This window comes from Sus scrofa, chromosome 12 (genome assembly GCF_054392235.1).
Source record: "Sus scrofa isolate SSC_HxYL_T2T_F1_AM1 chromosome 12, Sscrofa_HxYL_maternal_Yorkshire_Landrace_v2.0, whole genome shotgun sequence".
NCBI classification, from domain to species: domain Eukaryota; kingdom Metazoa; phylum Chordata; class Mammalia; order Artiodactyla; family Suidae; genus Sus; species Sus scrofa.
In genome coordinates, this window is record NC_139394.1 from 1,679,756 (window position 1) to 1,695,297 (window position 15,542).

Consider the following 15,542-nt stretch of genomic DNA (forward strand, 5'->3'; position numbering starts at 1 on the left):
AACTGTTTGCTCTGCTTTTCGCCTCCCCAACGTGATTTCCGGGGCATCCCCGGGTGTCCACAGGCCAGCAGACCCGGGGCTGGGGGGGACCGGGTCAGCGCCCCCCCAGGCGCCTGCACCACCCCCGAGGGGCCCGGCCCTGCTCCAGGCTCGTCTGAATCCTCGGGAAGACAAGGCCGCAGACACCCGTGGGAACGGATCCCACGAGGGCCGCCTCGCCCGCACGTCTGGGTGACTCAGTGTCCCTCTCGCCTCCAAGCTGAGCCGGGAGGGTGGGGGCCCCCTCAGGGAGCACCAGCAGGAGCTGGCTTCTGCCAAAGCTTTGGGTCGTGAGCCAGAGACAGGGCTCCGTGGGCCTGCTTCTCTTCTCCGAGCATTTCGCCTCACCACGGACACAAAGACGCTCCCGACAGACCGTCAGCAACGTGCACCACCCCAGGACACCCTCCGTCCAAGGGCCAGGGCCGACCAGCACCGGGGGACCGAAGGCACCGCCGACGGGAGGAAAGGGCAGACGCGGGGCCGCCGGCAGAGGGAGCGAGGCGACGCGCTCGACCGTCGGGAGGGCCCACGCGGGGACCAGGCCCACGGAGGTCCCCCAGGCTCGCTCAGCGCTCCAGGCAAGGCCGGGTCACCCGCCGTGACGGCACGTCTCCTAAGCAGACGCGGAGAAGGATAAGATCCTGTGTGGACAGAACAGAGCCGCCGGCACGAGCAGGAGACGGCGGGCCCTCCGGCCGCTTCGCACACACGTTTGGGGACGCAGGACCCAGGCCTGAGAAGAAGGAAGACGCTCAAGCGTTTCCCTAAACTGGGGCCTCTGGGAAGAGATAAAGGATTCCAGACGACTGAGAAAACGGCAGCGACCGGTCTTTAAAAGGCCCAGACTCCAGGAGCTGAGCTGTCACAGAGATAAAGGCGACCTGCTCACAGCCCGGGGCGCGCTCACCCTCATCCCCGCACCGCGCAGGTGCCGGTCCAAGAGACCGTGGCGCCCAAACGCTCTCCCGGGACAGGCAGAAAGACCACGGCGGGTGAAGAGGCAGGAGGGGGACGAGAGGATGCCAGCGGCACAGAGACCCCGGGGAGGCGTCCGGCAGGAAGGCCCGCCCTGCAGCACAGGCGCCGCCCTGCCCCCACCTGAGCTCAACGAGGCGCCAAGCAGACCCCAGGGCACCTAGAGTGGCTGGAGGGGTCCAGCAACACAGGGCCCCGAGGTCACAGGGCCCTGATGGCTGCTCTCTGAGGCTGGGGAGACAGAACACCCTCCTCCCCGCCCAGCCCCCCAAACCTCCGGAAAGCTGCACAAGAGCCGCCAACACCCACACGCTCCCCAGCGCTGACACACGTGCGCGTGCCGTGCACACGCCTTCCAGCTGAGCCACCGAGACAGGAGCGGGCGTCGCGGCGTGGCCAGCATGTTGGCATCTGCCCCGGAGAGCTTGGCCTCGTGGGCGCCGGCCCCCGGCCACCCCGACCCGGACAAGCAGCCACCAGCCCTGGGAGGTCCTGCCACGCCGTCCGGGAGCTCCCCCGCCCTGGACCTCAGGCCTCCCTCCCGCTGGGCAGTCCGCGTTCTGCTCCTGGGAACCGCTCTCTGAGCCTCTGGAACGCGCGTCACAAACAGGCTTAGTCTGGGTCACGAGGCAGCAACGTTCAGCGGCACCAGAGTTCTCTCCCCTCCGTGGCGCCGGAGCCTACGGTCTCCAATCCAGAAGGGCTCGCTCGCGCCGCGTCTTTTGCGACGCTGACACTTTTAAGATCTGGGGTGCTGTTTGGCTTTCCTTTATCCTTCCAGAAAAAACACATGGTCTTACAAATCTGGAAACGACAAGCACGGAGAGGGTCTGTGGGCCGGGGACCGGACGGGGCCAGCGGGGGACGCGGCCCCAGGGTCTGGCCCACCTGGCAGATTTGGGCAGCCCCCCAACCCTGGCCTGGGAGGCGAGGGTGGCCCGGCCTCCGCCTGACGGCCCCTCCTGAGCCAGACGTGGAACTCCCGACCCCAAAGGAGTGCGGACAAGCATTTCAGGAGGATTTGACTTAACACTCACTTAGGCTTAAAAAAGAACACAGCTCTGCCAAAGCAACACAGGCCCGCGGAGACCGGCTTGGCCACGGCTCCCAGGAAGACGGCCAGCGGCCTGAGCTGACCCCCAGCGGAGGAGAGCGACGGCAGGAGGAAGGGGCAAGGGGCCAGACGCCCGACCGCAGGGCTGGCCGGCCCCCAGGGCGCCGTGACCCCCAGGAGCAAGCGTGGCTTCCGAGACCAAGCGTCCAGAGCGCAACTCCGTGGAGCTTCTAAGACTCCGTTAACTCAAACGGGAGGAAGCTGGGGACCCAGGGCGCGGGAGGGCACGGAAGGCGGTTTCAAGCTCGGGAGCGCACTGGTGGCGGCACCCTGCTGCGGGAGGGGTGGGAAGTGCGGGGGTGGGGAGCCCACTGTCGCAGAGCAGGGACCAAGCCCAGGGCGGGGACCAGCCCTCACCCTGGCGCCAGTCCACCGGCCGGGGGAAGGCGTCACAGGGGGCCACCTGGGGGGTGACAGGTGCCAACCTTCCAGGCACCCACAGTGAGGGCTCCAGGCCTGGGCGAACCTCACCACCTCATGTTTGCGTCTCAGACCAGAATTAAACCGCCAAGACCACATGTCTCCTGACTAGGGGCTGGGCTGGTGAGGCACACAGAACAGTCCCCGCCCCAGAGAAAGAGCACAGGGACAGTACCAGCCAGGAACCAGGGCGCAGCTCCACCCTGACCGCAGGAGGATAGCGGGCGGAGGGCTGCGGGGACCGGCCCACGAGACAAGAAAAGCCCCGGCCTGCGCACACGTGTCGTCCTGCGGGGCCGGGCCCCGGCTGAGGAGGCGCCAGCCACTGTGATCCAGGGCTGGGCACCACTGGCGCCCTTTCATCCAAAGTCAGGCCTGGGGAGTCCCTGTCTTGGTGCAGCGGAAACAGATCTGACTCGTACCCATGAGGACACAGGTTCCATCCCTGGCCTCTCTCAGTGGGTTAAGGATCCAGCATTGCCGTGAGCTGTGGTGTAGGTCGCAGACGCAGCTCCGATCCTGAGTTGCTGTGGCTCTGGCGTAGGCTGGTGGCTGCAGCTCCGAATTGACTCTAAGCCTGGGAACCTCCATATGCCGCAAGTGCAGCCCTAAAAAGACAAAAAGCAAAAACAAAAAACCGAAGCCAGGCCCGGGCAGGGCCCCGAGGCCCAGTCTCTTCCTCAGCACGTCCACCCGCACGCCTGTGTCTCTCTGTGGCGCAAGGGCTGGGCAGGGTGGGCAGGAGTTGTCGCCTTTCTCCTCCTCCTCCTCCAGGCAGCGCCACCGGGACACTCCTCAGCAGCCCCAGACAGTGCTCGGGACACAGAGGCATCCGACCTTCTATGGAGACCAGGCCTCCAGCGCTGTCTTCCCAGAGCCAGACCTGAACCTGGCAAGCAGGACACACTCTCTCTGCCCAGGGGTCTCAGCGTCTCTTCTTGGTCACCAGCAGCCACCAAAGGCACCAAACAGTTGTTTCTCGAGGATCTGTCATTTCAGGAGGAGCCAGAGGCCCCGTTTCCTGCTGGTGACCAAGGGCTCAGCTGCTCAAACTCGGCTAGGAGTGCCCGTCGCCTCCTGGAGCAAATGTCCACACTGCTCAGATGTTCTGGTGGCTTCCAGAGCGGAAAGGCGCCTCTGAGAGCTCTCGATCCAGGAAGAGAGACAGCCGAGGGCTGGGGCGTCATGCTGAGAGAGCCACCAGGACAGGACGTGCAGCTCAGCGCCGAGGGACCCCTCCAGATCAGCCAAGCCCACCGTCCTCCCTGCTGGCCTTGAAGCCGCCAGCTCCCCCGGGGAGAAGCAGGGTTCTTCTCCCGCCTACAAAAAAGGCAAAAATGGCAGGCAGCCAGAGGGGCAATCAGGAGAAAAACCGATGGCCGTTGCCATGGTGACAGTGGCCAGCGCCCTCCCTGACTGCTGCTCTGAAGCAGAGTGAGGCCAGATGGCCCCTCAGTGTCCACCTGGGTCCACAGCAGGATGCTTGGGCACCCGGTCGTGGGACAAGGAGGAGGAGGTCCCCAGCCCCCAGCCCGACCACCCAGGCTGGCCTCCTTCCTGTCCTGAGCCCCTTCCCGCCCTGTGCCAGTCGGGCCGTGCCCCTTCCCGTGCCTGCTGGGCTCTCGGATGCTCAGGCTGTCCTGGGCCTCCTGGAGCCAAGCCTGCGTCTGGACGCGGCCGGCCGAGCCACACATTCTCGGGGGCTCGGGGCTGCTTCGGGAGAGCTTGCTGACAGGAGGACGAGGCGAGCGTGGGCTGAGCCTGGGCAGCGGGGGGCGGACACGGCAGCCCCATGAGGCCACGCCCGGGTCCTCACCTGGCACAGGGAGCCCCAGAACAGGGGCGGCTCCCTGTTAACCTGCCCATTCGTGCCCCCAACTGGACACTGGCTCTTCTGGGGACCGTTTCTCGGGCATCAATTTGCTCTGAGTCGTGAGACACAAACAGAACAGGCTGTTGGGAAGGGACCAGTCAGCAGACAACGAGGTCTCTGCGGACAGAGCGTCCAGAGGGGCTCTGACGACCTGTCCTCCTGCCAGTGCTGAGGACGGGCAGAGATCTGTGCCCACCCCAGACGCCCATGATGTGAGGGACGCTCCCGGGCCACCGGCTCCCGGCTGGACGGTAAACGAAGGGGCCCCGAAGTGTCCCTCTCACTTGGGCGGGCGGGGGACACAGCACGTTCCCGGTGGTGCCTGAATTTGGGGGAGACACAGTGGGCTCATGGGACTGGACCCAGGGCCCTCGGGCTGTCCAGGCTCCCAGGCCAGACGGGCCGAAGTGGGAGAGCTTTCACCGGCCAGACATCGCAGGACGAGGTTTAAAAGGCCTCAGTAAGGCCTTCCTGTCGCGGCGCAGCAGAAACGAACCTGACCAGGATCCATGAGGATGCGGGTTCCATCCCTGGCCTCCCTCAGTGAGTTAAGGATCCAGCACTGCTGTGAGCTGTGGTGTAGGTGACACACACGGCTCAGATCCCGTGTGGCTGTGCCTGTGGTGCAGGCCGGCAGCTATAACTCCAAATTCAACCCCTACCCTAGCCTGGGAACTTCCATGTGCTGCGGGTGTGACCCTAAAAAGCAAAAAAAAAAAAAAAGACCTCAGTGAGCCTCCCGCTGCAGTGCTGGGACAGGCCACACACACCCTCTCTGCGGGAACGCTCCTGGGCCAGGTGCTGCCAGGAGCCAGGCCTCAGGGACCACAACCCGGGCCCCTCCCCTCCTCTCGGGGTCACTGCCCATCCTCGGGTGAGAGCCAGCCACGCACCACCGTTCCCCAGGGATGTTCCCACCCCGAGTGGCCCTCAGAAGCTGAGGAAGCATGAAGACACACTGGGCGTCTCTCCTGCCATTGCCAGAGCCCCCAGAGCGGGCGGATCCAATTAACGTGCTTCTTAATCCCTCCCGACAGAGGCTCGAGCCAGCCCCGTAAAGCTCTCATCAGGGCGGCCGAAGTGGACACGGCGGAGCCCCCAGCCCTTCACATAGGCCTGCGAGTCCAGGGGGCTTGCGAAGGGACCCCCACACCTGCCCTCCTGTGCGCAGCCCCAAGGCTTTGGCCTGCTGGTGTCCACATAAAGCAGGACACGAGAGCAGAGACTGCAAAACCCGTCCGCTGTCAAGGTGGACGTGGCCTGAAGGGGCCGGCAGAGTGTGGGCCCTGTCCCCGGGACCCCGGCCCTGCCTGCGCTCCGTGTGCTGTCACTGGGGGCCTGGGTCACCAGCTGGGGAGGGAGGGGAAGCCAGGAGGCAGACAAGGAGCCTGCGCCGGGCCAGCCTGGGGGGCCGGCTGCCGTGGAAGCCGGTGGTCATCACGGAACCGCGGTGTCGGCGACGTGGAGGCAGAGTCAGGACCCTGGGAGGCATGACGTCGACGCGGCCCCCGCTGTGTGGGTCTAATCAGGGCTGCCAAGCGCTGTCTGTCAGGCGGGCTTAGCAGTGAAAGGCCGGTCCTGCTCGCAGGGTCTGACAGCAGGCGGCGCGTGAGACAGACGGTCCCCCCCCTTCAGGGACGGCTGTTGTCACACTCGGGCTCACCGGCCAGATGGGGACAGCTCTGCCTGCCGCAGGAAGGGCCGTGATGCAGCCCACAACCTCCTGGCCTCACAGACAGCACAGGAGCCAGCCAAGCGGGCAGCCCCAACCAGATGGGCAGCCCCCAATCTGGGGGGCAGCCCGTGGTGCCATCTCAGAACCACCCAATGGTCTCCAAGGCTCTGAGGGCACACGGCCTGCACTTCAGTGAGCTGCACACGGGGACATGCCACCCTGTGCCTATGAGCACAAGCCGACGTGGGAAAGCCTGCAGCAGCCAAATGGGCACCGTGGGACTGCCCACCTCTGCTCTCCACTGGGCAGCCGGGCACAGATGGCGGCCAAACGGCAGAAGAGTGTCCAGGCCACACCTAAATCCGGTGACTCAGCAGCCAAGCCCGGGCCAGTTTCAGGTGCAGGGAGGCCACCTCCGCCTGAGCCAGCGCCCAGCACAGGCCTCCTGCCTCCCAAGGGCCCAGGCAGGTATGCATGCGGGTGCAGGCAGGTGGTGGCCAAGCACAGGCCCAGGGCGCCTGCAAGCACACACACGCCCGGATCACAAACAAGCAGGCTCTTCAAAGGTGGGGAGCACAACAGAGGCCTCAGGGGACAGCAAGGGCCGAACAAAGCAGCCAGTGGACAAAACGGCCAGGGCGAGGCTCTGGCCAGAGGCCCCGGGGGACAAGCCCAGGGAGAAATGCAGCCACTCAGGGAGGAAGCAGAGGGCTCAGGGCAGGCTTGTACCCCTGCCACGTCGGCCTCACGTCAGACAGCGCCGCCGTCCGGAGGTCTAGGGCGCCCCCACAGCATACGTGCCCTTAGCCCCCTGCGCAGCCAAAGGGCAGCAGGCAGGACCACGCATGAGCGATTCCGGCACAGACTGCCTGAGTCGCCTGCCCACGTCTGCACCGTGTACCTGTGCACTGGGCTGCAGCCGCAGGACGGGCTCAGGTGGCCGCTCCCCAGGGGCTGCCGCGGACGGCAGCACGGCCCTCAGAGGAGGGGCGGGACCGCGGCCTCCTCGCACAAAGACCAGAGCCGTGTGTGGGGTGGCCCCCGCAGGAGCCAACACTGGGGGAAAATCCGCAAGCAGGACAACACAGGCTGACCCTGCGCCAGACCCATTCTCCAGGGGCTGTGACGGCGCAACGGAGGACCCAGCAGCCAGCCTGTCCACTGGCCAGACGGCATGCATGCCACCCCACAGCCAGCCTGTCCACTGGCCAGACAGCATGCATGCCACCCCACAGCCAAGGCCGGGCAGGCCCACTGAGCACTCGGAGGCTGGGGGGGGTAGAGGGGAGGGGCCCTCGGGGACAGCCGGGGAGCAGTGACGGGGCACCAGCAGCCTCCACCTGCTCCTTCTGCCCTGCCCTGACGCGGGCTTAAAGCCTAAGGCGGCGGGAGAAATGGGAGGGGGATGGGGATGACATGGCACAGCTGACCGTGTCCAGGACTGGACTGTGCCCCCACCTCAGGACGAGGGCGCCTGACCTGGCGCCAGCGCTGGAGCATGGCATAAACACGCGCCGCCGTGTGCCCGTCACGCAGCATCTCGGGCGGCGTTCGGTGGGCACATGGGCCCCAGCCGGCAGCAAAGGGGCCCCCTGCCTGCTCGCGTGGCACTCGCCGCTCGGCCTCCGGCTGAGCCAGGAAGTGGGGGAGCCCGAGAAGCAAAGCCCCCTCCCCTCCCCGGACCGGCCCACGGCCTTGGAGCACATGACCTCGACCCTCTAACTGCAGGAAGGCATCGGTCTGCACGCACAGAGGGCCCTGAGCGAAGCCAGCAGCCGCCCCAAGGACGCAGATCAGAGAGACAGGACGCCCTCTGGGACCATCTGCTAGGGTGGCGCCAGCGTGCCCAACAGAGCCAGGAGGGTGGCCGGCGGGAGACAAGTTGCCCACAAGTGTGGGTGGCTGCTGGCAGGACGAGAGGGCGGCGAGGAGATGGGGAAGGCAGGCGGCCCCGCACCCCGACCACGCAGCCCGCCCATCAAAAGCAACCTGCGGCCACGCCGAGTGAGGATCAGAGCCCGTCTCCTCTGTGAGGTCTGGAGCCGCCGCCTCCCCGCCGCAGGACCAAAGGCAGAGCAGCCGCTGCTCTCCACAGGGAGGGGACAAAGGGGCAACGGCTGCAGCGCTCCCGACGGGAGACGGTGCGCACGCCTCTGTTCTGGGACCTAGGGCCCAGCTCTGAGCGTGCGGCCGACGTGGGGGGCGGGGGCTGCCAAGACCCCCACTCCAGGTCGGATGTGGGGGGCAGGGAGACGGGACACACACACACACCCCCACCCACCCACCCCCGCCGGCGATCAGACAAGTCAATCAGGCGAGGGCGGGGGCCCGAATCCTGTCTTGTCCTCTAGGCCGCGGCCCAGGGAGCAGAGCAGGAGCCACCCGCCCTCTGTGGGGGAGAAAGGGCAGGAAGAGCCCTAATGAGGCAGGGATCACACAGGAAGCGGCCAGCAGCTCTGCCACTGCCTGTCCCACAACCCTGACCCCGAGTCACAGGGCCCGCCCAGGCAGGAAGCCCCTCTGTGCAGGGCCTGGGGATGAGGGCTGGTCTGGAGCCCGGCCCTGGGCCCAGGACTCCGCCCGTGTGAGCTGAGCTCCCTGCGGGCCACCTCCCGCAGGGAGGCGCCCACCCTGGGCGGCTCTGCGTCTGCCCCAGGACGGCAGGGACCTCTCACCTCTTCCCTCCCACCCTGGGGGCACTCTCTGCCCTGGAGAAACCGGTCAGTCACGAAACACTCGGCAGGGCTGCAGACAGGAAGGGCAGAGAAAGCCAAACTCCATGAAACACAACAGACTGAACACAGGATCCCTGGGGACAGAGAAGGGCCCCTCCTGGAGCTCAGCTCATCAGGAAAACACGACCGCACGTAGCTTGCAGTCTACCTGCTCAGCCGCACAGCCAGAAACACTAAAGCAAGACCCACCCAGAGAGACGGACGGCCTTCACGCTCGCTTAGTGATAAGGAGGTGAGGCTGCTGAGGACCCGAACACGGGTGGAAACCCTGCAGCCGGGGCCAAGGAACGTTGTCCTCCAAACACAGCACACCTAGAATCACAGGCCGCAGACCAGACCCGACGGCCTGTCTGTGAACGAGACCCAGAAGTGGCCAGAATCAGCACAGGCTCCCCCCCGCCCAGGGTCCCACTGGCCCCCGGAGAGAAGATCAGGGGGTGTCCGGGGCCACAGGCAGAGTTACAGGGACCAAGGAACTGAGGGACCCAGAAGAAAATGTTTCCTTAGAAAGGGACCCGGTGACACCGTTTCATGAGGACAGTGGCCAAAATGCACCACCAAACACCAAACCCCAAACCCTCTACTCACCAGCCAAGAGCAAGGCTCCAAACCTGCAATTTCTGCCATTTCTCCCAGAGCCTCATAGCTGGGAGCAGGAGCAGCCCCCCAGAAGGACCCAGAAGGAAGACCCCGGCTTGCTGAGCAGGTCCCGGCAGGCGGACTGAGGGGAGCGAGCCCCAGACCGCATCGCCCCTCGGGCGCGGGCACCCAGGACACCCCAGGAGATGACAAAGCGGAATCGGCCGGCAGGGGTCTGAGATGCGGTCCTGGTTCTGGTTTCCCTCCCTCCAAGAGCCAAGTGGGCCAGAGCAGCTGCCTGGGCACCTGGGGGATCACGCGGCCCGGCACAGAGCAAGAGTGGGCGCAGAGGAAGGGGGGGGGGGCGTGCTCAGCCTCACTCAGTCCTCGGAGCCGGGCCAGGGCCCACTCGCCCACTCCTGCCCCTGGGCAGCAGCCTCGGAAACGCCCCAGAACCGAGTGGAGGCCCATCCCGTGGAAGGCCCCGCGGACGCACCCCCGCCCCCGGGAACAACCGAAGAGCTGGACGAGAGAACCAGACAGAGATGCCCCGTGCTCCTCACGTGTGGGCGAAGTTCAACAGCAGAGAAGGGCAGCACCCAGCCCCGGGGACACAGGCAACGCCGTGCAGGTTCAACAAGCAGGCAGCTCCCCTGCGGCCTCCCCCGCTGGAACCCCACTCCGACCTCCTCCCCCACCCCCTCCCCGCTGGAACCCCACTCCTGCCCTGCCCCCGCCCCTTTCTGTCCACCTTGCACTCTGGATGGCCCTGGCCCTTGCCCTCTGCCCCTCCCGGTGCCCTCACAGTCCTCATCGGGATTGGGTCACATTTAACCCCTTCAGTGGCCCTGGAGGCCCCCCCACGCTCACCCAGGATGCTCTGTTCTCCAGGCCTCCTCGGACCCTCCCCCACACACCCCCAGGAGCCACGTCTGGAAATTTCTTTCACAACATCCACTCAAGGACAAAGCTCTCGAAAGCTTCCAGGAGGAGGAGGAGGGGGGAAAAAAAACCCATTTAAGAAAAAACCCCATCAGCAGACATTCCTAAGGTGCAATGGGTTAAGAATCCGACTGCAGCGGCTCCAGTCACTGCGGAGGCATGGGTTCGATCCCCAGCCCTGCGCAGAGATTTAAAGCATCTGGAGTTGTTGCAGCTGTAGCTCAGATTCAATCTCTGGCCTGGAACCTTCCATGTGCTGCATGTGTGGCCATAAAATTTTTTAAAAATCAGCCCAAACAGCACTGAAGAGGCAAGGCCAGGGGTCAGAGAACAAGGGTGATGCCTACAGCCCCGAGGGAAGATGGCTCTCCGCCTAAGCCGCCAGTCCACGGAGGAGACACACACGGACGGACAGACAGACAGACAGACAGACGCAGGCTCAGAGATCTGCTGAGGAACCGCCACAAGGAAAGACGCCCCCCCAACTAAGGGGGTGAAATGGGACCCTGGACCCTGAAAACACGGCCCCAGGCCAGAGAACAGGGGTCCTGTGCACGGCCCGGGGTGGGGTCAGGGGTCGGGGGTCGGGCAGGGCGGGGCTGCAGGGAGCGAGTTCCAAGAGTTCCAAGAGCGGGAGAAGCCGCCAGATTAAGGGGCCGGCTGTGGGCAGGGAGGGGTCCTGGACGAGGCTCAGGTTTGGGGCTGAGTTGATGACACACACCGACACCAGGCACGTGATGCGGTGAGGCCGTCACCGACTCGGGAACACAAAGTTGTCAGGACAGTCACAAAACCCCATGGACTACAGTTCAAGAAAAAAAGTCAATCAACTTGATTTCACTATAATTGAACAGGAGGCACCAGTGTGGCACCGCCTCTGATCAGCGCTGATCACTGGCACAGCGGGTTAAGGACCCGGCGAAGCCGCAGCCGCAGCCGCAGTGTAGGTGGCTGTAGCTTCAGATCAGATCCCCGGCCCAGGAGCTCCATGTGCTGAGAGGCAGCAAAAAAACAAGTTCAACAGGCGTTCCCACTGCCGTGCAGTGGGTTAAAGACCCAGCAGTCTCCGCGGTGGTGCGGGTTTGACCCCCGGCCCGAGAACCTCCGTGTGCCAAGAGTGTGGCCAAAATAAATAAAATTAAATTAAATGTTTGTTTTAAAAACTTAAAAAACATGAGGCAAACCAGACCAGGAGAAACCTGGGCAACGTATGTACCTGACCGAGCACGTCTACCGAGGGTGCAGAGGCCTCTCGCGGCCCGGGCGTTACGGAGAAACCGCGAAGGCAGCGAAGACCGAAGAGACGCTTCGCCAGAAGAAGACAAACAGCAACCAGCACACCAAGAACGCTCGACGCCGCTCGTCTCTCAGGGAAACCCGGATCTGGACAGGCCCCAAACGGGAAGGAACCGGAGTCCCTCCACGGAAGAGGGTCCAGACGGGGCCGTGTCCACACAGCAGAACCCGCTCAGCACGAAAGCAGGCGGCTGGAGCTGCGGGGATGACTTTCAGCACAACCGCCAGATGAGAGGGACCGGAGCGGAGAGGGCGCGGCCCAGGGTGCTACGCCAGCTCCGGCGAAGGCACGGGGCCTCCCTCGAGGCGGAGGCTGTGGCAGGGGCTGCCTGACGTGGGGGCCCAGAGGGAGAGAGAGGCAGGGGCCCCGGGGCTGCGTGCTACCTGGGCAGGTGTGCCCTCAGCCACCCCGTCACGCTTCCCCGCCAGATGTGCAGGCCGCCGCACTTCGGCCAGACGGCTCCCAGGGCTGAGGACTCCCGCCAGCACCGCACGCGCACATCCCCGACGCCGACTTAAGCAGAAGTTGTCACCATCCTACTAGGTGTGACAAGGGGCCATAATAAAAATGCTAAATCCAGATCTTTGAGAATAAGATGCATTAAATAACTTCAAAAAGAAGAAACAGGAGTTTCCGCTGTGGCACAGTGAGTTAAGAATCCAACCCCTGGAGCTCGGGTTGCTGGGCAGGCGTGGATTCAACCCCCGGCCCCGCACAGTGAGTTAAAGGATCTGGCGTTGCTGCAGCCGCAGCTCAGATTCAATCCCTGGCCCTGGAACTTCCACGAGCCACAGGCACAGCCACTTAAAAAAAGACGAAGAAGAAGAAACAGCACAAACCCACCTGCTTAAACGTATGGAAGCAAACACAGGCAGACACTGCAGGGCTGACAAGTGGCCTTGGGCACGGGGGTGGGCAAGGGGGTGGCAGCAGGGGGACTTACTTTTAAATCAGGCCTCTGCTGCTTCGATACAAATGTGACTCAGGCCGTGTGCCCTGGCAGTCCCCCCTGGTTCCCCTCCAAGGCAAACCACAGAAACCAGTCGAAGTGGGGCCGCAACCCGCACGCTCATCAGCTGGGGGCCGAATCCGCACCACGGAACAGCGCGCAGCCACCAAGAGGACGGAGCCGACGCACGCTACCCGCCACCCCTGGATGCACCTCCGACACTCGACGCCAACTGAAGCCAGACACGAACCAGCCTCTGAACCCAACTCGGACACAGAGAACAGACAGGGGCCTCCCGGCGCTGGGAGGGGCACAGGGTCTCCTCTCAGGCGCTGGGAAGCAGGCAGGGGGGACGACTGCACGACTCTGGAGGCACGAGGAGCCCTGAACTATGCACTCTCAGTGGTGACCTGTGCGTCTCAATAAAGCTGTCACCAAGAGAGACAGCTCGACTCCAGAGCGGGGCTCCTGTGATGACGACGTGACAAAGGCACACCGGACTGTGTCCCCAGGTCCTGGCCAGAGCTCCTAAGCCCCTCGTTATCGCCCGGTGACGGAAGCAGCCTTTGTTCTGGGGGGGCTGGTCACCAGACAGACAGGTGGGGTCAGAGGTGAAGGCCTTGGCCCACCCCATCCTCCAGGGAGGGGAGGGGGCTGGGGGGAGTTAAGAGCTGGTCAATCCCGGGAATCCCTGAACCACGGGGTTGGGGGAGCTTCTGGCCGGTGGATGGAAGCTCCGGCACCCGCACGCGCCCAGACGTCGCCCGTGCGCACACCCCTTCCTCCGGCAGGCCCCCAGCGTCCTTCCCTACACCCGGGTAAACCGGGGAACCGGAGGCAGCGTCCTGAGTTCCGACGGCCGCTGCAGCACATCGCTGGTCCGAGCGGTGGAAGACCCAGTTGCAGCCAAGGAGGACAGAGTGAGGGGAACCGGGGACCTCATGGGCCGCACTGACCCTGGTGGGCAGTGTCAGGGTGACCGAACTGTAGAAGGCCCGGCTGGGGGCCTCAGAAACGGGCAGGCGGGCTGGGCTGCAGAAGCCAGGTCCACGGTCAGACCCGCTGTGAGCGCAGGAGACAGGGGCTCCCTCCGCAGGCCCGCGCGGCAGGAGCCCCTAGTGGGGACAGACCCCGCGGGGCAGGAGCTCCCAGTGGGGGACGGAGCCCGTGGGCAGGAGCTCCTGGAGAGACCTCAAGACGCGCCAGTAAGCCAGGGGCTCCCGGATTCAGGCCATGCCCTGACAGCGCCCAGCAGGGGCAGGTGTCTCTCCCACGGCGCCCTGTGCACCCATGGCCTTTCTAGGAGCCACGACCTCCGGGAAGTTCTGGAATCCCACCGCGGAGTTGCACACGCACGAGGGGCCGCACGGGACCCCATCTCCCGTGGGCAGACTCTCCCCTTCCACACGTGTGCGTGACCCCAGGGAGAAGGCACACATCCCCCCACGGCCGCCACAGTAAGAAAGTGCCCCTTTCCCAGACAGGGGCTGTGGGCAGATACGCAGGGTCACACAATGGCCACTGTCCCTGACCAGGACCACACGCACGGCCTCTGAGCTCAGAGCCATCGGGGCCACGGCCACTGCTGATCACAGAGTCCAGGCTCCATCCGCCCACACGTCTCCAGCCAGGTTGAGCCTGCAGGCCTGACCACTGGGCACCCAGCCTCCCCGTCCTCACAGGCTGCCCAGAACCAGTCAGCTCGGCGTCCAAGAGGACAGAGGGCTCCTTCCAGAGCCACAGAGGAAAGGCCTGGTCCAGGCGGGTGGAACGCAGGCTGTGGGAGGAGGCTGGCCCCTGCTCCCCTCCCAGCCCAGGAAGCTTCCAGAACCTGGCAGCACGGCAGCCGCGTTTTAACATGGGTCTCACGGCAACATCCCCACTGCTCTGCCAGGGCAGCAGTCCCAACACAGCACACCCCTGGCAGGGACCGGGACCAGGGCAGCAGGGCCAGCTGGGCCCCTGTGTCCCCAAACAAGCCCCGTGATGGACAGGCAGCGACTGAGACGGGCCCTCTGGGAGCCAGAACTGGCAGAGAAACTGAAGGCCCCCAAACCTGCCGACAACCTGGGCCGCCCTCCCCACCTTCGCACCGAGAGCGCCGACTATACAAATAACGGGAGCTCCTACTGGAGACGCTCGAGACACAGAAAACGCATCAGGTCACCCATCCCAGGAGCTCCCCCGCTCCCTCCTGGGGGCTCCCCCTCTCGTGCGATAAGTGTGCCCCCAGCGCACTCTCAGCACCGGGTCGCACGAGCTCTGGGTTCCCATCCTGTCCCACGGGTGCCCACAGCAGGGACACGCCCCCGTCCCGGCCGTTCAAGCTTTGCCACCAACGCCTGTGATCGTGGGCCCGCCGGTCTCCTCACCCCTGACGGCACTCCTCCGGGGACGCGGCGCACCCCGCTTCAGCACCCGTGCACCCCACAGCCCCCCCGGCCCTGAGGGCAACTCATCTGGGGGAGTCTCTCCTTCCTGGACGGAGAAAACTGGACCCCAAAGAAGGACGAGACGCAGGACGGGGGTCCCAGATCTGCCTGGGGACAGTGACACCCCCAGGACCTTGGGGCCCTCTGCTGCGCTGGGGCCTTACCCAGTTCTTTGGAGCCCTGGCTCTCGCTCGCCAGCTCGCCCATCTTCACGAGGGCGTCGAAATAGCCTTTGGCCGCATACGTCACACCTGGGGCAGGAGAGCAAGGGGGTTACACCTCCCACCAGGAGACAGCAAGGCCCGCAGCCCCCCGCAGCCATCACGCACACCCAGCACACGCGCCGCCTCCCCTGCCTGGGGGGGGAACAAGTGTGTCTCGGGCAGGGCCGCCAGAGTGCCTGCCAGAGGCGGGATTACAATTTCTCATCCGTTTCTTTCCAGAACCCAGTTAGGGGCTTAAAACTGGGCTCGTTATCAAATTTTATTTAGGTAGTTTTCAATCAGGCA

General features: G+C 65.0%; 1 protein-coding gene across 18 annotated transcripts in view; it reads right to left on the bottom strand.

The window, feature by feature from the left end:
• The window catches only part of BAIAP2 (BAR/IMD domain containing adaptor protein 2), a 63,446-nt gene that overhangs the window by 34,152 nt on the left and 13,752 nt on the right, over positions 1–15,542 (bottom strand). For all 18 annotated transcript variants that reach the window (XR_014820545.1, XR_014820547.1, XR_014820546.1 and 15 more), the window contains exon 3: positions 15,198–15,284. Coding sequence is in view for 11 of the 18 variants with exons in the window: in XM_084983325.1 (XP_084839451.1) it covers positions 15,198–15,284 (87 nt within the window). In the remaining 7 variants the exon portion in view is untranslated. The remainder of the gene's footprint in view (positions 1–15,197; positions 15,285–15,542) is intronic.